The 25952-nt window shown below is 48.4% G+C and overlaps 1 protein-coding gene across 3 annotated transcripts in view; it reads right to left on the reverse strand.

The window, feature by feature from the left end:
• Window positions 1-25952, reverse strand: part of CDH16 (cadherin 16) — a 100178-nt gene that overhangs the window by 32519 nt on the left and 41707 nt on the right. For 2 of the 3 annotated variants that reach the window (XM_083165257.1, XM_083165259.1), the window contains 6 exons: window positions 18351-18476; window positions 17276-17426; window positions 16213-16416; window positions 14218-14294; window positions 10097-10285; window positions 540-790 (listed from right to left, as the gene is read on the reverse strand). In XM_083165257.1, coding sequence (XP_083021383.1) covers window positions 540-790; window positions 10097-10285; window positions 14218-14294; window positions 16213-16416; window positions 17276-17426; window positions 18351-18476 — 998 coding nt within the window. The remainder of the gene's footprint in view (window positions 1-539; window positions 791-10096; window positions 10286-14217; window positions 14295-16212; window positions 16417-17275; window positions 17427-18350; window positions 18477-25952) is intronic. The other variant, XM_083165258.1, reaches the window with a different exon arrangement.

Genomic DNA, 25952 nt, shown 5'->3' on the forward strand with positions numbered 1-25952 from the left:
GATGGTAGGGCATAAAATACCGCCTGTCGGCACATGTCGGTTCAAAAAACATTGGAAAAAACCCATGTCGCCCTCGCACCTGTCGACTGAAAGTCATGTAGACTGTTTCACCTGTACATTCTATATGTCGGGATTTTGACCCTGTCGGGATTTTGACCATGTCGGGATTTTAAATGTCGGGATTTTGTACTTGTCGGTATTTTGACTGCATCACGTGTGCATGCGTCCACCTCTGACTCATATAGTCACCAAGTGTCCCTACTTTCCAGGGATAGTGGCAGTTGTTGTTGAGCATTTTGGATAAGGGATACTTAACCATATTCCTCTTGCTATGTCTGGGGCTATTCAGTAGGGATTGCTTATACGATCCCTTGAGCATTTTTATGAAGTTTGGCAAACTGTGTGAGCATCGGACCCACTCCTGACTGACTGACAGAGGCGTTTGCTGGGAGCAGTCTCCGGATTACGGGGGTGTCACCCCCATTTTTCACCCTGCACCCTGTCCTCACTATACAGGGTTCGGGGACCCTTTAACTTACCGCAATCTGGCCTGGTGATAGATATCTGGATCAGTGGCCTCCACTTTTAGTATTACTGATCCTGCCTGTATATTCTCTGGTACTCGGACCTCATACGTTTTCTGTGCGAATATCGGTGCCTCATTGATATTGCCAACGGTGATGCGGACGGAGGCGGTGGAGCTGGGGCCATACTCCGCTCCAGACAGGTCAGCCTTGTTTCTCACTGCAATCGTCAAGTTGTAATCTTGAACTTGCTCATAATCCAGATCCTGTAAAAGACAATTCTGTTCAATAGAGGTGTGCAATAGACGCTCTTCCTTCAGTGCCTATGCCAACTGCGCAGATTTCCTGTGTAGATGGTATCAGTTGTACAAGGAACCATGGGGAGTTGCGGCATCTGCAGCATTAGAGGTGGGAGGGCCCTGCTCACAAGCTTACACTCTATAGGGAAATCAGCATTGATACACAAGGATAGTTGTTCTATACCGCATAATGGTCCACCGGATTGCAGAGGTTCTTTGTGGGCTGTATGATACGGTGACCCAGCAATGTTGATCTGGGGTCAGGAGAATGGGAAAGTGAGAGAGAAATGAGGATATGTGGGGCCGGTACAGTGGCAGTGGCAAAAGCAGGATTTCTCGCAGGGGGTTTCCAAATGCAGAACACAAAATTTTCCACTGAAACATTGAACAGTGGGAGTTTGGGGAGCACTGGTCTTTTTATACACTGAATACTGTCTGTATCCATAATCCATATCCATAATATTTAACACTATCTCTTATATATTTAGCCAGAACTGTCAGTCTGTGACTGTGTATAATGCTGGGCGGAGTCATGGGTGGAGTTATACACACGGTCACAGACTCCAGCTGCTGCAGGGAACCGAAAAAGTTCCCCACAGCCCACACACATTATACAGTGATGGGGAGGCACCGGCACAGCCACATACCTCCCAACTTCTTCAGTGTATAAGGCGGGACCCTCGCAGTGAAAAAGGGACGAGGCCTATGTAAATGAAGGCGGGACATATGCAAATTATGTCCCACTGGATCACGCCCCCTTTTCATCCTCTGCGTCACTAAATAGACACTGTGCGCATGTGCACAGCGTCTATTCCTCATGCTGGGGGACTCCCAACTGCCCCCCCCCCCTCCCCGCACAGACTGCTCACAACCTTACCCCCCCCCCCTTCAATCTTTAACTTAACTGGCACAGTGCCAGAATGTGTGTGCAGGCTGGCAGAGGGATTCAGAGAGTGTCTTTTTCTCCCCGCACACGTGTCTGCTCTCTGCTGCGCCGGCCCCTGAATGTATGACAGGAGTCAGGCCGGCTGGCCTGATGAAAGGGAGCAGAAGAGGACACAAGCAGGGTGCCTGCCACTGGACCAGAAGAAATGCGGGTCCCAGTGGCAGAAGGGTGAACAGAAGGTAGAAGCAGCCTGCAGTGCACCTGGAAGCGGAGATCCCCATAGGATGCAATAGTTCATTGGTCCAGCGTGTCCCCCAAAAGCCGCCTCCTTTTAAGCCCAGGTTAGTAACCACACACACACACCCTAACTCTACCTATACACCCCCTCCCCCCGCTCTATTTATACAGTACACCCCCGCAAGTCTAACTACACTGTATACACATCCCCCTCCCCGCAAGCCTAACTATCTTGCAGAACACCCACCCCTACCACTGTACACTGTCACCCACCTACTACCACCACTACTAATGCACTCATCCTCACCACCCCAACACCCAAACCTCCTAACCCCCTCTAAGACCCCCACAACACTCCACCTGCCCATAACCCTACTGCATTACCAATGTGCCCATCCGTCCCACATCACCACCGCCCTTACACCAAAAAGCACCCTCCCCCACCCACCACCCACACCACTACAATACGCACGCAACACCACTGCACCCGCCCCTCCAGCACCCACAGGAACCCCGCATCCACTTGCACAACCACGACAACTGCCCCTCCCACACCTACACTACACTCCAACCATCTACCTGCCAAAACACTGCACCTGCCCCTCCTGGCACGAATACACCAACACAAGCCACACCTACACCCCAAATTCCTTAACTCAAAGTATCCATGCACGCACCCATAGCAACACCATACCCGCCCATTCCCCACCTTTACTGCCGACGCACCCATGCCTCACCCAAACACACTACCCTTGCTACTACACCCACAGCACCACCGCAAATGCACCGCATTAAAATGGTGCACCACCACACCTAACCAACCCACACATACACTCCATTACACACAATATCCCCCCTTCCGCCACTTCACAACACAAACAACCCCCTAATGCCTTTTCACACCCATAGCACCATTGGACCCAAACTTCACACACCCACCACACCCCTACCTACAACATCACCCCCCCCCAACAGCCGCAGCACCCCCACATCCACCTGCAAAAACACTGCACCTGCCCCTCTAGATCCCGCAGTACCCCAGCAACAAGCAGCACAAACACTGCACCAGCCCATACCCCTCCGGAATTACCGACACAGCCATCTGTTTCCCAACCACACCACACACTTTCCACAGCACAATGCATGTTTCGCAACCGGTGCACCCACACACCACACCTACACACACCACCCACACGGACCACCACACGTGTAACCACCCACACTATCTCAAACCTCACACTAGTCCACCCACAAGCCCCCCCCGCCACACTGTCACACACCATACTACAACACACACCACACCACCGCACCCGCTCCTCCACCACGACCCACAGCACCCCGCCATCCATGCGCAATCATAACAACCGCCCCTCCCACACACACCCCTCTCCAACAACGCTACACCGGCTTTTCACATATGCCCAAACCCCTTCCCTAACCCACCCCAAAACCCCACAACCGCCCCTCCGACACTGGCGTCAACCACCCCCCACCCAACTACAGCACCCTCACCCCTGCACCTCACACACCCACATGGACCTCCAACTCCACCACTTGCAAACCCCCCCGCCTCCAATGACACCAAGCCCACCCCCCTTTCACCACACGCAGCACCCCCACATCCACCTGCCAAAACACTGCACCTGCCCCTCTACATTCCGCATTACCCCTGCAACCAGCCACACCAACACCACAGACGCCCATCGTCTGTAAACACTGTTCATACCAACACCCTCTTCACAATCAAATGCCCTTTTCATCTTAAAAATAAAGCCTCTAACTATATTACCAATACAGGTAATTCTCCATATAATACAAACCAGATTTCACACGCTAAAGGCTTTCATATGTTGAGTGGGCGGAGCCCCTTACGACGGTGTGAAGAGCGCCCATAGGGCGCGATGAATCACCTAGTACTGTATATATGTCTATAGTATAGGCTGTATCAAACGTTTTAATAATATAAAAAAGTATCCAGCGGGGTCCCCTGATGGGTTGGGCTCTTTATTTAACAGTTGGCTGGGCACGTTGACACATAATAAATTTCATATTGGGATCCTTGACGGACTAATGACTGTGAACTGACTAGTATCCACCAAATATGCCGGTGTGTATGAAAAAGTGTTACCGTTTAAACAATGTTGCAATCATACTGGTTGTATAATTTTATGAAGAGATTTCACTTACAATGTAGCAACATGTTCATGTTGATAATGGGTACTTGTTTCCTATCTGGGCGCCCACGATTTTAATCGCGGGTATCGGGGGTAAAATCGGGGCCATCGCGGGCATCGCGGCCGATAAAAAATCGGGTGCGATGTGCCAGACGCGATGCCCGCGATTTTCCCATAGAGAACAATGTTAAATGCCTCAATTTACCCGCGATGACCACGATTTACCATAGGAAACAATGTTAAATGGATCAATTTACCCAAATCAGCATAGGAACAATAGTAAATGGGCCAAAAACACCCCTGAACACTGAAATGTCACCCCAAAAATAGTTGACGCCACCCCGCCATCAACGTGAACCCGAAGCGTGGCGAGCGCAGCGAGGCCGCGAGGGGCGGCGGTACGCGTCCTCCGACCTTTTCATGCCCTACTATCCACTAGGGCGTGGAGTGAGAATAGAATAGTGTGGCGAGCGTAGCGAGCCACCGAGCCCGAAGCGTGGCGAGCGCAGCGAGCCCCGCGTGGGGACGCGGATACCTTCACAGGTAAACGCGTCCCTTCGCGGGCTTCCCAGGTGTCCGCGTCGCCATGGACACCTGGGAAGCCCGCGAGGGGACGCGTATAACTGTGAAGGTATCCGCGTCCCCTCGCGGGGCTCGCTGCGCTCGCGGCGCTCGCCACACTATTCTATTCTCACTCCACGCCCTAGTGGATAGTAGGGCATGAAAAGGTCGGAGGACGCGTACCGCCGCCCCTCGCGGGCTCGCTGCGCTCGCCACGCTTCGGGTTCACGTTGATGGCGGGGTGGCGTCAACTACTTTTGGGGGGACATTTTTATGTTCAGGGGTGTTTTTGCCCCATTTCCCATTGTTCCCTATGATAATTTGGGGAAATTGATCCATTTAACATTGTTTCCTATGGTAAATCGCGGTCATCGCGGGTCAATTGGGACATTTAACATTGGTCCCTATGGGAAAATCGCGGTAATCGCGTCGGTCGCATCGCATGTCATTATAATGACATGCGATGTACCCGCGATGCCCGCGATGGGCGCCCAGATAGGAAACAAGTACCTGATAATGCTATAATGTCAACTTGTGGCAGGTCTATAAAAATACTGCCTGAGCTTTCATACGTAAAGTTAGTGAAACAGTGAAAAACCCAATGTCGACCTAGCCCATGTTGACCTAATGCTTGTGTCAACCTAATGTCCTGTCGACCTAGACCCATGTTGACCTAGTGGTGTCGACCCAATGCTTGTCGACCTAGTTGTACTAGACCAAATGATCCAACCCGTTGACAGGGCGGTGGAAGTAATTGGGCAGGTGACTGGGCGGTGGAAGTGCTTGGGCAGGTGACAGGGTGGTGAAAATGCTTGGGAAGGGGACAGGGCGGTGGTAATGCTCGGGCAGGTGAGTGGATACTGGAAGTGCTTTGGTAGGTTACTGGGTGGTGGAAGTGCTTTTGGTAGGTGACTGGGCAGTGGAAGTGCTTGGGCAGGTGACATGGTGGTGGAAGTGCTTGGGCAGGTGACAGGGCGGTGGTAATGCTTGGGCAGGTGAGTGGGTGGTGGAAGTGCTTGTGCAGGTGACTATATACTGGAAGGGTAGGTGACTGGGCAGTGGATAATGGGATGTACAGAGTTTGTTGGTGCAAGTTTCAGTGGTGCATCATGTGGCATTTCTGCGCCTATGGATGATAAAGCCCTGAATTCAGCCCATTGTGAACTCTGGACCCGGGGTATGTTAACTTTTGGAATGACTCTTTAAAGAAGAAAAACTTTTAGTAGCCGTGAGCCACAAGAAACTATCCTCCATTCTATATTATGTATATATTATTTCGCCAACAACCGGTTAACAAGGCTCACAGCCTAGAACTGTGCCTTTGTGTTGTTGCTCTGGTGCGTGGGAAAAATGTCACAATTTTCAATCTCTCTTTTCTTGGCTGTGCAGAAAGGAGACTGATGCATTAACCCCGTGTGCTCCAGAGCGATCTGTCTCCAACCAATGAAACCCAAGCACTTCTCTGGGCTCCTGTTCAATAAGTCGATGCGACAGGCTTCTGTTACATGCGGTAAGTCTCCTAGTACAGTACAGCGATCTATCCCTGAAACGCCTCCTCCTTACCCAGGGCCCTGATCTAGCCGCCCCCTCACCTTTCTGAAGTGCCAATTTAGTGCAGCAGGAAGCTCAGCTGACAGGAACCCTAAAAGGATGAAAGCATTTACAAAACATTTTAAAATTCATTACACTTTCATAGAAGCGGCGGGGGGCTCCGGCAACGTGCGGCGTAGAGAAAGGTTTCGATGATTTCGTATCGAAAAGGGGTAGGGGGGAAAAGCCGCACTCCGGGCTGTGTGTGTGTGAAAGGAACACAATGCAACCATTTGGTGACAGCTAGGGGAATTTCCTTAAAAAGAGGGAAAAACACAACAGCACAATGCAACGAATTTGCAGAAGCCGAGTAATTAGGCTCCGCTCGCTGACCCTGTAAATGGGGCAGATTAACGCTAAATACCAGATTGGTCAGTGTAACATGTCAGCCTGTAAGCACTTATATAGAAAACAAAGGTGTGGGCATACGCTACTGTACATATAATGCATTGTTTTCTGGATGTACAGTATAATACCGATATTGGTAATAAGGTTATTGTCTCCCCCACAGAACATTTCACAACAGAAGGACCAGCTTCGGTAATCTTTTATTTACAACGTTCAGCACTAATATATTGCATGGTTACTGATAGAGCCAAACGCATACGGGCCAATTCAGACCTGTTCACTAGGCTGCGTATTTTCGCAGGCAGTCCTGCATCATGCTATGTTGTAATGTAAAGGCCCCTGTACATATCGCAAGCAACCCTGCTGCAAGGGAAGGTTCCGGGCGGCTCAAGGGCAGATTGCGGGGAGAAGTCACTTAGTATATGCCCTGCTTATGAATCACTTGAATACAGATGATCTCATTAGCGATAGAATCGCCAATTGCCATCCGCCAGCTCCCCACTTCTTCTCTGTCGCCGTACGCAGCCCTCACTAATCCTGCCCATCTCCCTGAAGTGAATGGAGTGCCTGACTGCCAGCCTGCGCCAGCTCAGGGAATTTGACGATTCCTCAGGCTGGCTGGGAGGCGCTCTATCTGTAATTGGACTTTAGACTGTAAGCTCCTTGGAGCAGGGCCCTCTTCCCTCCTGTTGTTACAGCTCTCTGTTACACAGCGATTGCCTATACTGGCAACCCTTCTAACTCGAAATCGTTCATCTATTCCAAAGACGGCCGCCCCCTGGTAGTACACAGGCACCTCCTCTGCTTCCCTGCATCCCAGCTGTATTGTGTACTGAGAACTGTGCTGCTAATTGTTACCTGCACTCTGTTGTAGTGTCTCAGTTAATGTAATGTTCTGTGTCCCCTGTACTGTGCTAATGTGTGCCCTATGTACGGCACTGCTCCTGGTAGTACACGGACACCTCCTCTGCTTCCCTGCATCCCAGCTGTGTTGTGTACTGAGAACTTTTCTGCTAATTGTTATTTTGGGGCCCGAGACTGATTTCCAGTCCGAGCCCTCCACCGGAGCTGTCAGTGCACTCCCAGCACAGCACCCCCCCCCCACTGTGCGCTTATATTTCCCCCTCCCCTCATCTCCTCCTTCCCTTAACTTACCACCAGACTCAGTCCTCACTCAGCAGGTCCCGAAGCACATGCTTCTTCAATGCATGACTCCGCCGGCCAATTAATATGCAGCACCGGCTGGTGAGCCAATCACAGCTTGTGTACCGGCAGCCGCTCTGATTGGCAAGCTCTGGTTTGCTCAAAAGCCGCTGCAGCATTTTAATTGGCTGCCTGTACCCTCCATTAAAGAAGCCTGTGCTTCGGGATCTGCTGAGTTGGGTCCAAGCGTAGCGCAGGCAGCATATAGCGGATGGTTGCTGGGGGCAAAATGAGCTGCCCGGGCCCTTCCAGATGCGGGGGCCCGGGACAGCTGTATCCAGATGTCGGTGGCCCTGGTCTCCTGTATTGTGCCAATGTGTGCCCTATGTACGGCGCTGCCCCTGGTAGTACACAGACACCTCCTCTGCTTCCCTACATCTCAGCTGTATTGTGTACTGAGAACTGTGCTGCTAGTTGTCACCTGTGTTCTGTTGTAGCGTCTCAGTTACTGTAATGTTCTGTGTCTCCTGTATTGTGATAATGTGTGCCCTATGTACGGCGCTGCCCCTGGTAGTACACAGACACCTTTTCTGCTTCCCTACATCTCAGCTGTATTGTGTACTTATAACACTGTGCAGCTAATTGTGACCTGCGCTCTATTGCAGTGTCTCAGTTACTATAATGTCCTATGTCTCCTGTATTGTGCTGTGTGCCCTATGTACGGTGCTGCCGCTGGTAGTACACGGACACCTCTTCTGCTTCCCTACATCTCAGCTGTATTGTGTACTGAGAACTGTTCTGCTAGTTGTCACCTGTGTTCTGTTGTAGCGTCTCAGTTACTGTAATGTTCTGTGTCTCCTGTATGGTGATAATGTGTGCCCTATGTACGGCGCTGCCCCTGGTAGTACACAGACACCTCTTCTGCTTCCCTACATCTCAGCTGTATTGTGTACTGATAACACTGTGCAGCTAATTGTGACCTGCGCTCTATTGCAGTGTCTCAGTTACTATAATGTCCTATGTCTCCTGTATTGTGCTGTGTGCCCTATGTACGGTGCTGCCGCTGGTAGTACACGGACACCTCTTCTGCTTCCCTACATCCTAGCTGTATTGTGTACTGAGAACTGTGCTGCTAGTTGCCACATGTGCTCTGTTTTTCAGTAACTTTAATGTTTAGTTCTGTATTGCTCTAATGTGTGCCCTATGAACGGTGGCTGCCAACCGGGGACGCCTATCGCCTACACCACACAATACTTACCATTTTGGCCTGATACCTTTGAACAAGGACAGGATCGTCTCGATTTATCACATGTAAAAAACCCGGGGAGGGGGGGGGGGGGGGGGCTACAGAGCAGGGCTGCTGGTGGGAGCAGGGGGGCTGGGGACGCTGCGGGGGACACAGGCGGCATAGAGCCGGGCAGAGGGAGCCGGGAGCTGTCAGTGCTAGAAAAAAAGCCTATACAATGAATGGGCAGCCTGTGATTGGCTGAGCGCTCTCTCAGCCAATTGCTGACTGGCTGAGAGAGCGCTCAGCCAATCACAGGCCGCCCATTCATTGTATGGGCTTTTTTTTTTAAATTCAGTACTGACAGCTCCCGGCTCCCCCTGCCCGGCTCTATGCCGCCTGTGTCCCCCGCAGCGTCCCCAGCCCCCCTGCTCCCTCCACCGCCGCGCCGCCCCACTAGGTCCCAAGTTGGGTGGTCGGACGTGCAGCAGGTCCGACCACCCGACGCAGATCCGATGCGCACGGGACTGCGCATCGGATCTGAGGGGACATCAAAACTAGCCGATTTTGGTCCGATTTCGGCCAGATCCGACTGATCTGGCCGAAATCTGACCAAAATCGGCTAGTGTATGGGGGCCTTTACACTGATTTGTAAATCATAAAGAGGGAATCATTGGGACACAGATTATTCCCCAGAAAACGAGAGAGGAATCCCTTTATGATTTACAAATCAGTGTAAGTTCCATTGACTTATGCTCCTCCAACCATAGCACCCAGGACGCTGTGTTCATCTCTTACAGAAATGGAGAGTTTGGGATTGGATATGATTATTTTATATGAATCATTTTCTGAGCATATTCTGAGATTCAGCGTCCTGCGAGGAAAGGTCGCATTGATCGATGTGTTGTGGGGTCCTTCATCAAAACTGATGACGTCTATCTAACGCTGGTTCCTATCCCCTGCTGTGACCAATTTGCAACCACTTCCTAGGAGGCTGAAGTGACAGATACGTAAAATTCCCATTAAGAGACTGTGCCGCTGTAAACTCGTGTTCTTATAAGGAAATGTGCACAATCATAAGAAAAGAGGTTGCTGGGCCTGAATATTACCTTTAGAAGGGAGATGATCACAGTGTTCTCTTCCTGATCCATGTTAATGGCGAAGGTTTGTTCTTCATTCCCAGATAGGACAGAAAACTGTACAAGCTTATTCTCCATGTCTTGGTCCTCATCAGTTGCTGTCAGAGTCGCGATTACGACGCTGGTCATGGTGTCTTCTGCTACAGCAAACATTGGAAACTACGAACATAGAGACACAGGAGTGATTAAACATTTTCGCAGGAAATACATCCAGCGTCTAAGCTGTGGTGATCGGGAGTTTCCCGGTCCGGCCCTGATGCTGTGACTTTGTAAGCAGCAGCGAAGGCTCCATGGGCATCTCTGTAAATTAGAAGAATTTTGCACATCCTCTGAGTCAAAGATTCCTTCTGCAGTAGCATTAGAGTACATCTATGAATCAGGCCGTGGCATCAGAAGGTGGATTCGGGCCGCATACAGGTGAGGTGTCAAAATACCGGCTCCTCCACATTGACAGAAGCAAGCTGCTGCAGTTTGACATCCTCCTACAGCATCCGTCTCCTGTCATAGAGAAGGAGTCGACAGTGCAGGCACTAGTCTCCAGGGGCAGCTCAGCCCCCAGAGACTAGACTTCCCACCAGAGTGATGTCATTAGGATTCCCAGCAAGACCTTAATTAGGCCCTGCCCCTGAGGTGCGCAAGTAGGATAAAGTGCACACTGGGTGTCACCCAGATCCGGTGATCCATCTGGTATGAGGCCCTAAGTCATGGAGGGATAATGGCAATAACATTCAGGTGACTTTCCACCGATGGAATGGAAAAGTAATTAAGGGAAGGGGATAATGTATATATTTCCTTTTTTAAAGCCTGCTGGGACTTTTGTTTTTGTAATCCACCAGTATAAATCCATTTGTACAGAGTGCATACCTGTTATATAAAGTGTTATAAACCACATATTAAGACCCATATGTGTTGCAGAGCCTGAGGTAATTCCTAATAATATCACAGAATATCCCTGATATAGATATTTCTGCAACTGCTCGATAATCTGTATCCTGTTCATAGAAAAATGTCACATAACACAATGTAACATTGTAAATGTGTGCATCCCTTCTAGCTAGCTCAGAAGTGATAGTAATAGTTGAATTTGCAAATTGAGCGATTATCGAATAACTGTGTATTTGATCCTAATGCAGCGCATAAGCCTGATTAATGAAGGAAAGTACTATTCATATTGGGATCGACTAGTATCACAAAAATGTGAACTCACGCAAGAGGTTAAAAGAAGTGGACCAGTGGTCTATACTGTAATCCAAACAGTTGTCTGCCTTAAATGGTTAAAAACCAAACAAAACTTACATGTAAATTTAAGAACACAAAGACAGAACATCATTACATGGAGCTTAATATGATTAAAAATGTAAAGAAAATAATAAAAAAGGATTAGCAAAATTTCAGGTTAAAACAGATATAAGCATTCTTGGCCCTTGTTACCCTTTGAGTGCCAAAGTTGCTCTGAGCGATGTGCTAAATATCCGTTAAAAATGCTGGTTCACATCGACAGTTCTTTTTTTGGCGCAATGTTTAACAAAACATCAATTAATTGACTTCTGATCATTTGCCGGCAATAACTAAAGTGATTCATATTCCTCAACTACGGCCCTGGCATTTTTTGTGGAGATTTTGCACATCTCTCATAGCAACGTTGGCACTCAAAAAGTTAAACAAACAGTGGCTTGACAGAACAATACCAATTTGTATAACTGACAGTGATTGTTTGTGCTTATGTTATTTTAGTATGTTTCACCACTTGTAACTAAAGATGTAGGAAGATCTTTAAAAACTTGAATTCCTCTAAAAAGGCTTCTCTGTCTAAGGGGCGCATTTATCATCATAAAGCGATGCCGGCGTTGACATCGCCGGACATCGCATTGCGGTATTGTGCCATCCCGCCGGGATGTATCAATGTAAGGGCAGAGGGACATGGCTCCGAAAGGAGCCATCCCTGCGAAGCCCTGACCCGGAAGCCGGGTGGTCTGCGCATGTGCGGTTATGCGCTGACCCCCGCCGACCCCTCTGACTGCACTGCCCCGCTTGGCAGTGCGATCCCGCAGCCATAGGCTACAATGGGCTATCGCCATCCCAGAATGGTGCGAAGCCGGGCTGCCCGATGTTGATACATCGGGTAGCTTCGCATCCCCCATAGTAACCTATGGGGGATGCGGCCGGCGGCGCTGCAGGGGGGATCCCTGCTGCGGTCCCCCTTTGATACATTTGGGGGATACTTAATATTTGAGGCTAAACCCCGAAATCGGGGGTTTTGGGGGATTTAGCCGCAAATATGGTTTGATAAATGGGCCCCTAAAACCTCATATAGAAAAAGCAATATAATGAGCAATATCGCTCATTGCATCTTCCAATGTGTATGCCTCCAACGGTGCAGGATGCTCGCTCCTACATGTCGATAACGACCCCTTCTGTCATCTGCACACGTGCATTTGCAGCCTAGAGAACTGGTGTGAATCAGGAAGAGTGTAGGGGGCTTTAGATGTGTTTAGAAAAGACATGTGACTTATGAGCCCATATCCTCCCATCAAATCAGGATTAATGTCATAAGGGAAATGTAATACAGAAGCTGCTGTAATCTTCTAGCAGGTATATGGGACGTGGGCGTGATTGGGATTTGTCACGGACGCTCACTCGATAAGTATTTGCAAAAAGGATTGTGAGCGCACAGACAGAAAACAAGGCGGAGGAGGTTTTCACACAACACATCCACCCTGGCAGAAATCAATGAAAGCCATCTGAGTTATACGTTCCCTCTGCAGAGCGCGGCTGCCTCTCATGCCTAATGCGTCTTTCTGTAACACTCTGTTCCCGCACTCAAGTACCAGGCACCTGGCTCTCACATGTGGACGCTTTCTATACAGAACTCGCCAGATTGGAATAATGAGTTAATCTGTTGGGCTGAATGCGGCTATTACCATGTTGCTAGATCATCAACTGTAACATACGGGGTTATTACTCATTGCTGTTGTGCAAATTCGCAATCCGTCCGATTATCGAATGACTGCCCATGCGTACGCATTGTAGTGTGCATGTACGAGACCAAATAGCGACAAAATATCTCATCGCAATCCCATTGCAGTTTGACTGATAGGAAGTCAGCGCTTAGGGGTGGCGACCGGAAAGTTTGTGGGAGCGTAAGAAAAATTCAAATGTGCAAAGTCGTTTTCAGGGAGGGTCTATGACGTCATCTCCGGCCTCGATCAGTCGGATTCCACTGCAGAGCTGGGGAAGGGTCAGAGCTTCTCACATTTGCACAAACTTAAAAAATAATTTGATGGTACTTGAATTGCATATGGATTTGCAACTGGATAGCGATATTTCATTTTCGCAATTCATTTGCAGATTTGAACAGGGTTTCTTTCTGTCTGGGCTGCAGCCATCTGCAACTTTGCAGAAGAGCGATCTGGTCTGAATTAGAAACCCCCCCCCCCGGCTGGCTGGACTGGGTATTCGCAATATCTCGTACTGATCTCCTGCACAGCCCGGAGCCAGCAGCAAGGACAGCGCTGTACCTGATGTGATGATAGGGCATCACCACCATGCAGCGCAGGGGGCAGAATGGTCAGCAGTGCCAATATGGACAGGGGCACATATGTAATTTGCCGCTCACCGGCCCCATCATACATGGGGGACATGCGTTATCAGCGCACATTATAACGTAGATACCCCTTCTTCCCCATAATGCTGCAGCATAAATCTGCCCAGAGTTTGTTACATGTACCTATCTCTATCAAGACGTCTGATAATGACTAGTAATGAATCCTCTAGCGTCATTATTACTATTGGCACTGGTTGCCTGGGCCTTTGGCTAGGAGGCTGACACTCCGTGGACAGCTGCTCCCATAACGTGTGAATCTCGCGTCCTGTAGGCGTGAGCATCTGATAAAGGGGGAATGGCCTCAGATGGGAGGGAGGTAGATGCACAGCCCTGTTCTCTGCAACTATCTCACCATGTAATAATGCAAGAACACTACTGGCACCAAACTGCCCTTCACAGCTACTGAAACCTGGAGAGAACCTGACCCTTCTAACTCGGACATCAGAAGCTTTTACAGTAACATTCATGGGAAGAAAATCTCCTTTACCTGATTCTCCACAAATATTGGAGGATTGTTATTTATGTCCTTGACATCAATGATAACCATGCAAATAGAGCTTAAGCCTAGGGAAGGAATATAAAGGAAGACTGTCAGGCAAAATATATATATACGAAAGTTTATAATAAAACTGAAACGTTGATATAAGTTATTTCTGCCGCCTCCTCACATCACTATCTACCCTCCTCCTGGATTGGAGTAACTGAGGAAGGCACCAGGGCAACTACAAGGAAGAAGGGATTGAGTGCCGGTTCCAACCAACCTCTATATATATATATATATATATATATATATATATATATATATATATATATATATATATATATATATATATATATATATATATATATATTATTTATTAACAGTTTCTTATACAGTGCAGCATATTCTGATGCACTTTACAAAAGGAGAGAGTGATACAACAAACAGGGTATTTATATACTGTATATATACATACATATGTACAACTCACATGCTATATCAGGGCAATACTACACATGAATTAAGATTTAAACACGCTAAGGGCCCAATTCAGCCCTGATGGCAGGGCAAATTTGTTCTCAAACTGGGCAAAACCATGCTGCACTGCAGGTGGGGCAGATGTAACATGTGCAGAGAGAGTTAGATTTGGGGGAGTTATTTTGTGTCTGTGCAGGGTAAATATTGGCTGCTTTATTTTTACACTGCAGTTTAGATTTAAGTTTGAACACACACCAGCCAAATCTAACTCTCTCTGCACCTGTTACATCTGCCCCACCTGCAGTGCAGCGTATTTTTTCCCCAGTTTGAGAACAAATTTGTCCTGCGATCAGTTCTGAATTAGGCCCTGCGCGAGGGAAATTCAATATCTGCAGTTTGTTTCTGCAGCACACGCGCAGCTTTCACACACCCTGTCCGCATTCGGGCTTATATCTGGCTGAGCATCAGGCCCTTATGGTCAGGGACAGCGACTATTATAAACTAGCAGTAATGAGCCCTCCTGCTACTTGTGCTGAAGCGGAGGCACAATAGTCCAATAGCCTGCGTGTAATTCTCCTTTAATATCTAACGAGCTTGAGCATAGGAGCTGTGTGAACCGGCCCTTCCAGGTGCCCATGTGAATAATTGCTGTGTTTTTCACCAGCAGAAGCAGCAGATGGCGGAGGGAAAGTGGTCGTGACGCTGTGGGCCGCTGTGTAGTAACTGCAGATAGACACGTGAGTCTTACAGAACCGAAGTGAAGTTTAATTGGGGGATCTCACCATAATGCAGTCGATAAGGCTGGATGGAGAGGCTCGTACGTCGCTGCTCTCTGCTCAATAGATTATTCTCAGGGCAGAGCGGTAATTACATTTCCGTAATGTGCCAGCCCTGGTAAGCCTTATCCTCTCTGAAGAGGCTGTGTGTCAGTCATTGTCGCAAAGCACATTGTTCTATGGTGCGCAGCCCTGCCCGTAGGTAGTGGGGACATATGTCCCAGTTTTCTCAGGCACAGTCCTTGATTCTAGCACATAGTTTCTCAAAGTCGGTCCTCAGGACCCCACACAGTGCATGTTTCACAGGTCTCCTCACAGAACCAAGTAAAATAGACTGCATCTGTACAGCTGCCGGGTGACTGGAAAAAGTGAACCGTGTGGGGTCATGAGGACTGACTTTGATAGAAGAAACATTTGTTCTAGAAGAAAAACTGGGAGGATGTTTTCATTATCACAGAAGTGAGGTTCAGAAGCAGTGTGCTAGTGGTTAGCCTGGCAGTCCTGCAGTCCTACTGCCCTACGTACAGCAGGGGTAGAGATGGCCATCAACAGTTGATGATTCATCATCGGTGGTTTCGGACCGAAGTAGAATTGTTTTACCATCGATGGGGGAGAACCAGATGGTTTCCCTACATCGATGGCAAAGCATAACAGAATAGGTTTTTTTTGGGGTGTAGGTGAATTGACTATCTACAAACTGTCGACCTTTGGATCCACGCCCACATTATAAAAGTCAGATGTCACTTACCTCCTGGTGAGCCGGCAAGGTCAGTGGCTGACACCTGAAGAACGTATCTCCCAGCTATGGCCGCTTCCAGCACTGTCAGGTGGCCAGAGTCTGGCCCAATATGGAATAGGGGCTTGTGGCTGACTATGCTGTACGTTATGTGGGCATTCTCAGTCCTGGGGTCATCCGCATCCTCAGCTGTCAGTGCGATGAGCAGAGAACCTGCTGGACAGATATCACTAGTAACAACACTTTGGTCAATAATAATCTGTTTCGCTCTACTCTTAATAAATATGGATGTAATACATGGTATATATAGGGATCTGCGCCTATGTACTGTATATGATGCTATTGCTGCTCGCCAATGGGGTGATTCACTAGTCATACGGGACATCCCCATGAAACCGCTAAATCAGATACTGGGGGGATTCTGATTGAGCTACGCAGCTTACCGAGTCCCTGTGACTTCGCCCCTTTGAATACCCGCCCCCTGCCGGTTGATCAGATACTGGGGGGGATTCTGATTGAGCTACGCAGCATACCGAGTCCCTGTGACTCCGCCCCACTGAATACCCCCCCCCACCGCCGGTTGCGAGGGGATGTGCTATGAAGACAAATCCCCTCTCATTGGCCCGCAGCAGCATAAATCATTTGACGGTCGACAACCATCGAATGATTTCTCCTGCCTTCAGAAATATAAGTCAACCAAGACATATTTGCGGCCGCCAGGATGAAGAAAGGGGGGGGGCAGCTGGCGTGACATCAGCTGCCGGCCCCTGGCAGGCATCGGCCCACCCTACCGCGGCAGACATCGGCCCACTCGTGCACCCCTTGGGAACACCAATTGCTTCCATGGGGACACCCAGTGTTGCCACTGCCCCTGACCCTCACTCCCTGCTGCAAACTCGCCGCGGCCGTTTGCAGTCAGGGATTGCACATGCGCAGGAATGCGCAACCCCCAACCATAGGGGAAGGGGCTAAATTCAGTTCATCACGTGTGAACCAGAATAGCCTTACTTTGCGCTGGGGCTATTACAGTATAATAATAGCCCCCAAAAGTGTCTACACTTGTCCCAATCCTCACCTTTTTCAGCTGCCTCCGTAATCTCCACATTATAAGTATTATGGGGGAAGACGGGTCCGTTGTCATTCTCATCGAGGACAGTAACTGTCAGCTGTAAGGGGTCGCTATGCTGCATCTTCTCATTGTTCAGTGCCAACACAGTGATCAGGTACTAGAGAAAGATACAGTGTAAATCTAACAGTATAACACGCTCCGTGTGAGAGTAATAATATGAGAACATTAATGGAAGGATGAGACGGTTTAGGGCTATGTGCTCCTGTGAGGACAGACGGGTGCTCACATGAACAGCTCCAATCTATAGGAAGAGACTCATGTCCTCTGTGTACCCACAACTATCCCGTCACAACATCTGTGGGATCAGGCCCTTTCTTACCCGTTGCCACAAGACTCACCTATACCATACATTCCCACCGTGACCTCTGTAACCGCTTCTCCTTTGTCACCGCTCTTCCTCTGCCGACTCCGCTGACAGTCCCTCACTAAAAAGCCTTCAGCCAATATCTTCCCCTCTTCAGGCCAACTCTTGTTCCCCAGAATCTGCACCCCACACTGCTCTTCTAGCCTCTCCCATAATGCACTGCTGGTGGGGCAGATGTAACGTGCATAGAGCGTTAGACTTGGGAGGAGTTATTTTGTTTCTGTGCAGGGTATATACTGGCTGTTTTATTCTTACACTACAATTTGGATTTCAGTTTGAACACACCCCATCCAAATCTAATTCTCTCTGCAAGTTACATCTGCCCCACCTGCAGTGCAGCATGGTTTTGCCCATTAGAGAAAGATGTTCCATTTGCGATCTATGCTGAATCAGGGTCATTGTGTACAGGCTCATCAGATGTTGACCTGCCTCCCATCCCTGTGGCTACCACCTTTTTGTCCTAGAAGATACAGAGGCACCATGTCCTCATCCTGCCTGGTCTGTGGTTTTATTACTGTGTATTGTTTACTTTCCTGTGTATAATCTCACGGTAAGCAAAGTGCATAGGCTCATTTACACTACAAATCCCCTCCCCCACACACCTGTTCTCTGTATTACCTGGAGGGTTTGACATACGTTACACAGAATCTTGCCCACCTCAGCCTGGCTCTCCCGGTCCAGTTCTTCTGTCACATAAATGATTCCATTCTCATCAACTGTGAACAGATCACCTTCAAAGTTTCCCGACAGGTGATACTGCACCTCTGTACTATTCCACAGCACCTGCGGGAACATCAAGCATCACCTGCAATTAGCATTATTATAGAATTATTCTGTCCGTCCTGCCACTTTATACATTCACTGGATTCCTCTCACTGCCCACACGAGAACATGTGGCGCTGTGCCATTCTGTAGTCCTAATCACACTGATGACAGCAACATCAGGATGGCTTGTTTACCTGCTACTGTCTGTACAAGCCACTAATATAGGGCATGGTCCGGGGCCTGAAAAGTGACACAAAGGTTTTTTATTTATTCTTCTTATACAAATGTTCCGACATGGTAGATTGCAGTTGTTACCGCTTCAGTCTATTTCCGTCTCACAGACCTGTTATTTCTTACTGTGCAGAACAACTGGCTGCTTTGTCCCTAACTAGATACCAGCAGAGACGAGAGAGATTGAGGTGAAATTTCGGGTGAATCAGATGTCACGGCTGTTAAACCTCTGAGCGTCTGATGCTCCCGCCATTCTTTTAACCCTAACAGACTAAGAAACCCGCCCTTGAAACCGCCCCTCCCTTTTCCCTTCACCTGGAATAATCAAACTGAGTCATTTATTTTGGCGAATTAAAGGTCACATTTATTAATCAGATTACAAATATAATCTTACTCGCTTAGGCGGCAAGATAGCACTGCGGTCCACCAGCCCTCCAACGTAACTGAATCAAGCCGCCCGGGGAGGGGGGCCCCTTCTCGCAACTGAAACCTGTACCCGCCCGGGGCCCCCCAATTGCCCCCCTCGACGCCAGGCCTTGGATCTTGCACCCCCTCTTCTGGGGTGCCTCCGTTTCCTGGCGCCAATCTTTGGCTGGCCCGCAGTACTTCCGCCTCTGTTAAGACAATCTCTGCTGTATCTAGCACTGCCCAGGGTCCCCCAATTGCCCCCTCCAATGCCAGGCCTTGGATCTTGCACCCCCTCTTCTGGGGTGCCTCCGTTTCCTGGCGCCAAACTTTGGCTGGCCCGCAGTACTTCTGTTTCTGTTAAGACAATCTCTGCTGTAACTAGATGCTGTTTGGATGTTGCTCCTTCTTCGTCCAAGGGTGGGTGGGTGGGACAATCCTTACTGCGTGCCCTCTTGCTCTCTCTGATCCTCCCCCATACCTGTCCTGTCCTTAAGTATGGGTCTACTCCCATGGGGAGGCGCCTACTACCTGCTTATCTCTTTCCTTCCCCCTATACTGTTCCTGTTACCTCCCTGCCCCCATCCTGATAACAGCTACCACTTCATGGCCTTGGTAGCACAGACTTATAGTTTATTGTCTCTCCCGGCTATTCGCCGTTCGCTCCTTTTAAACCTCTGAGCGTCTGATGCTCCCGCCATTCTTTTAACCCTAACAGACTAAGAAACCCACCCTTGAAACCGCCCCTCCCTTTTCCCTTCACCTGGAATAATCAAACTGAGTCATTTATTTTGGCGAATTAAAGGTCACATTTATTAATCAGATTACAAATATAATCTTACTCGCTTAGGTGGCAAGATAGCACTGCGGTCCACCAGCCCTCCAACGTAACTGAATCAAGCCGCCCGGGGAGGGGGGCCCCTTCTCGCAACTGAAACCTGTACCCGCCCGGGGCCCCCCAATTGCCCCCCTCGACGCCAGGCCTTGGATCTTGCACCCCCTCTTCTGGGGTGCCTCCGTTTCCTGGCGCCAATCTTTGGCTGGCCCGCAGTACTTCCGCCAACGCTAGGTTCCTAGAACCATAGCCCGCCACCTCACCGTGACCTTCCCTCGCCCTATTAATCTAGAACCTATATGTAACCATTTGCAAGCTCTTCTCTGCTCCTGAACTGAACTGCTTCAAAACCATATCTCACCCTTGGACCCTGTTCTGGGAGTCCCCATTTTCCTCCTGTAAAGAAAACAGACCGCTGGAGACCCCTGTTCCTGAAGGGTGTTGCGAATGCCTCTCTGAGCATCGCTGCCTTAACAAGCTCTTTGCATGCGCCCTTTACTGCCGCCATGAGCTGCAGCTTCTCCCTGACACAGGCGCTAACGAGTCTTTCACCAGCTTGTTCACGCCATCTTGACAACCTTCCATAAATGAGGTGGACATGTTAAACCTTGCAGCTGTGCATGTGGTGCCGCTTCCCTAAAGGCTTCCCACTTTCCCCTTGAGTAGGCATCCGCTCTGATGTTATCTACCCCTGGGGCGTGCTTGGCGCGAAAGTTAATGTTGTGCCGCAGGCAAACCAATACCAAATACCTGATCAGGTTGATTGCTGGTGGGGAGAAGGCACTCTGCCTGTTGACTGCTTGAACCACCCCCATGTTGTCACATCAGAAGGTTATTTTCTTGTTGGCTAACCTGTTACCCCACAACTCCAACACTACTATGATCGGGAACAGCTCTAGCAGCAGCATGTTCCTGGTCAGCCCTGCTCCGACCCAGCTCTGCGGCCACTGGGATGCGCACCATTCTCCCACGAGATATGCCCCAAAACCACAAGACCCTGCTGCATCGGTGTACAGCTGCAGCCTCTTGCTCGCCACAGGCGGTGCCGGAGAGATGCGAATACCATTAAATTCCCTTAGAAATGTTTCCCACATCAACATGCCTTCTCTGATTTCTGTTGTCAGCTTAATCGCAGGCGACAGGGGGGGTCAAGAGGATCACATGTACCGGATCCCAAGCTTGTGAGGGACCCCAAGGTTTTGAGGGACTTGGGGGCTATAAGCATGGCTGTGTCAGTGCAGTGCCTAGCAATGGTTTAAAAGGCACCTGCCTGGATTCCTGGGTACTTGACTGGAACCTCCCTCCGATATTAGTGAATATTAATTCTATTTCCTTTGTAACAATAAAAAACACGTTTAAGATGCATAATACTAACAATGTTCTGCTCAAGGGGGCGGGGTATTGGGCCCCCTAGATATATCAGTGTACCAGGCCCCAAGATTTCTGTTGTCAGCCCTGGTCGGCAGAAGATTCTGCTCATTGGGATAACCCTGCATGTGAAATTCAGTGACCCCAGCAATGATTGGAGATGTTTTAGTGTCATCTTGTCTGCTCTGGCATGCTCCCCAATCTGCCTCATAATGCCAGCAACCTTGTCCTCTGGTAACCTACACCGCATGTCGGTGGTATCTATTTCTATTCCCAGATACGACAGTTTGTTTATAGGCCCCTCTGTTTTCTCCGTTGCTATGGGAACCCCAAAAGTGTGGAACAGCGCCTACGTGGATTTTAACAAACGCTCGCATGTGTCAGTGTTCGCCTGGCCGACCCTTAGAAAGTCATCCAGATGGTGCGCAAATGTCCTGCAGCCTGTCCCCACCTCAACGCACCAGTGCAGGAACATGCAGAATTTTTCAAAAATGGCGCCATCCATGGGTAAGCATAGAGCCACATAATAACTGCCCTTGAACTTTAGTCCCATGAATCCGTGACTATGTGGGTGAAGGGGGAGGAGCCTAAATGCTGATTCGATATCTTCCCCAATTGGGCCCGTACCCCGCAGCTGCGCACTATTCTGAGCGCCTCTTGAAATGACTGGTAAGCGATGCTGCACTGTTGCTTTCTTCGCTATGGCAAATGTAAGGCTCTTGCTACTTTATGCACATACAATGTATGGGGCATTGGAACCTGGTTATACCATCATTTTGCCACCACGCTAGAACTCATTCCTGTCAAGAAAGAGTCCGTTCGCATACTACGCTTTCGGCATTGCCGTAGCTCAGCGTCCGTCAGGGTCATCAGCCTGCCCGCCTCCTCCGATCATTAGGCATCTGCATGTGGAAGAAGAAGGGTTGCACTGCGAGGTGACATAAAGCATGTTAGTTTGTTCTGTGTGTAAATACGTTGCATCATGCAGTCTCCCAAACCTGAGCAATAATCCTATAATGCCACCTCCCTGCATTCTCCTTTTTCCCTTTCCTACCCTGCTTCTATCCGTATACAAGTGACAGAATAGCTACCCCCATGGAAATTTGTAACATCCCATGAAGCCCCGTTGGCATTGGACATTTCACTAAGCTGTTTACCACCCAAGTCACACAAAATGACTTTCATTTTACTGTGATTATTCTGCTTTGCTTATTCCTTTTCCGAATTTCCAGCACATTCCGCCTAATTGGCAAGCTAACGTGCACTGAGCGGTTACCTGTACTGTGCAGTTATGTGTGCACCCTTTTTTTTTTTTTTATGTATAATCTGTTAAAGGGGCCCATCTACTTTGCACCCAGCATCAGCAGTATTACTTCCATGCTAAGGCCAAGCATGTACCCCTTAAAAACTTAACTTACAAACTTAGTTGCTGTGAGAACTATGGTTCCACCCCTGTGCCCTAATTATATTCATTACTTCTTATACATGAATTGACTTAACAAAATTCTAACAGCAACATATTTTGTATACGTCAGCCGATTAACCCAGCGCTTTTCATGAAATAACAGTAAGTTTGGATCTGCCAAAGATATAAAAGTCTAATATGAAGTAAAATGCTTATGCACAACCGTAATGAATTCACTTATTGATCTCCTGTACTACTATTCTTATTGTACATACATGCACGTAACAATGAACTTACTAATTTGTATGCGACACCATATTATATTACTAACTGCAGCTTAATGTAACCTGTTACCATTTATCATTCCCCCAATCATCAACATCTTTATCATACTGTCTATTATACCCCTATGATGCCTTGCACGCTGAAAATTGCACCACATAATGAATTTTCTTGCCTTATATTGCATTATATTAACTTCAAAAACAAAACCATGTGTTCCCATATTTGCATTCTGCCTATCTAAACTTATGCTTTGCCATAACCTAATAACAGTGCTGCACAATGTTATATTATGTTACTTAAAACTATGTAATTCCCCTACACATGTGATCTGAAATAACTCAGCTCTGCAAACGCTCATCTGTAATCATACATTTCATGTTTGTACGGCGCTGCACAACACTTGTGGCGCCTTATAAATAATACTATAATAATAATAACCATATTAATGTGTTATTGCACAAATTATACATTTGTTTATCATTGCTAGGCAGCCTGCTGACTCCATTGTATGCTCTGCCTAGTGGGAGGAGTAGATGAATGGATTGTATTGAAAGGATACCTCTATCATGATCTCTACATGCTATGCCATGTAAACAAGCCCTCAGTAATTTAATTAGGGGGGGGGTTGGACATTTTTTGCAACTTGCCTGAACATTGGGCCTAATTCTCTGCTGTTTTGCTAAAGGCTGCAGCGAGTATAATAATAAATCTCTAAGTACTCATTTTTTGGCCTTAAACTGCTAGAAGTCTGCATTGAAAAAACTTCAGCACTGAATCCCAACTGTACTGTTAGGTAATAGGTGTAAAACTCTATTAGGTGCTGTTATTCCTTAGGGGAAGTTACCCAGCATAATATAAAACATGTGGTAAAATTCTATCTGCATTAAAGATTGAATTCATAAGATTACAGAGACATTGGGAGTTTGTGACATCAGATGGTAGCAGGGTGCCGAATATGGAATTAAGTAAAAGGATAAGAAGGGATACAAATGCCAATAAATATAGATACTTATAATATTTCTGCTGCTTTCTGGATGTTCTTGCTGGTGCTCGCTGCTGCTGGGAGTCGGGTAAGGAGGGGACGGGCTGCGCTCTGGCTGCGAGTGCGGCCCTGGGGATGCTCCTACCCGACTCTGTGTGTATGTCCCGGCTGCTGCTGCTTCTCTTCGGCACTGCTGCCCGCTGCTAGAGTCCTGTCTTCTGCCTCTTTCTTCCTCTCGGCCGGCCCGTTCCACAGCTGGATGCTGCCCTCCTGGTGCCGATCTCAGATCTCCTGCTGCTGGAGCCCTCCTTGCTTTCTTCTTCTGCTGCTCCGGTCCCTTAAATCTCGCTGGCACTTCTCTGGATCTCTTAGGATGGTCCATTGCTTCTTTTTAACTTTAAAGCTGCTGGTGAGTCTCCACAATCCTTACTGCGTGCCCTCTTGCTCTCTCTGATCCTCCCCCATACCTGTCCTGTCCTTAAGTATGGGTCTACTCCCATGGGGAGGCGCCTACTACCTGCTTATCTCTTTCCTTCCCCCTATACTGTTCCTGTTACCTCCCTGCCCCCATCCTGATAACAGCTACCACTTCATGGCCTTGGTAGCACAGACTTATAGTTTATTGTCTCTCCCGGCTATTCGCCGTTCGCTCCTTTTTCACTGGAATGGTCCTGAGGGTGAGAGTGGGAGATCAGAGATGGGGAGGTAGCAATTGCTGGGGGGGCAGCCTGAGGATGGAGACCTAGAGCAGCAGATGGGGCAATAGAGGTAGAGCGAGAAGACAAAAAATGAGGTGGGCCACAGAGTTAAGTATAGACTGAAGAGGGGCGAGGCGTGAAGACCAGAATGGCTTTCTGATCAAGTAAGGTAGGAAGCGGGTGCCTGCCCCATGCCACAAACCCGCCCCTCCTGTGTTAAAACAGCCCCCCCTCCCCCATTTTAATATTAACTGATACAGTAACGCCCACTTTTTAGCCCACACCCGATTTACTGGGGCTCTCTACTCCTCTGTGTGTCACTCTAGCATCTTTTGGCGGAGTTGCTGGTGCAATGTTACGCCAATGCTGCTCTTTAGAGCCTTCTATGTGTGCACTAGTGTGTGCTGGAGAGTGCACACACTCTGAGATGCCTGTTTCCGGTGCTCCTGTATACAGCAGCACCACCGGACGGTCCAAACAGTCCACTATCAGCGAACCATTGGGTTTACCGCCGACGCTTGCAGAGCAGTTTCGTAGAGTGTATGGCCAACATCACATGGTCCGTACCGAAAGGAATTCACCCGTCGTTCTGATGTGAACCCGGCCTAAGTGTTTATAAAGATATATATATATATATATATATATATATATATGTATAGATATAGATATATATATACTGTATAAGCAACTGATACACAGTAAGCAACAAATAGGCTGTGATGTTCTGTAGCACAACAATCTCTTTCACGCCTGATAAGGATGAGATGAGACAAGGCAGAATATATGTATACTTCCAACACTTGTCGTGCTTTAATTAAAAAAAATAAACTTTGTGCCTTTTAAGAAGAATACCTACAACATATTTCAATTAAAATATGTAATTAATTTTGGAGAAAGAGCTGACATTTAGTTGGGATCTGGGCCAGCAGACTGTAGCTAGTTGGATAGGTCGGACCATTTGTAGCAGCAGATTTTACATGGGCAAAACGCAGTGATAGCAAGTAAAGGTTCCCTGTTTCCAGCAATGTGATAGAATTGTCCTCATTATCAGCAGATATTTTTTATTTATTGTGCATAGAAGTAGCACGGAGCCATGCTGCGTGAAATATATGTAAGCCAGCCAACCGGGGCCTAGTAAATTTGAGCTGAATCCACCGTTGCTATAGTAACAGCAGACACAAACATTGGCTGCTCGGTGCCGTGTGGAGAGATGGCCTATCTACTGTTATGAAACAGGACGGAGGCCTGCGACTCCCACCCAGCGCTGCAGCTCCTAACAAGGAGA

Source organism: Crinia signifera, chromosome 11, assembly GCF_055691185.1.
Source record: "Crinia signifera chromosome 11, ASM5569118v1, whole genome shotgun sequence".
Taxonomy (NCBI): domain Eukaryota; kingdom Metazoa; phylum Chordata; class Amphibia; order Anura; family Myobatrachidae; genus Crinia; species Crinia signifera.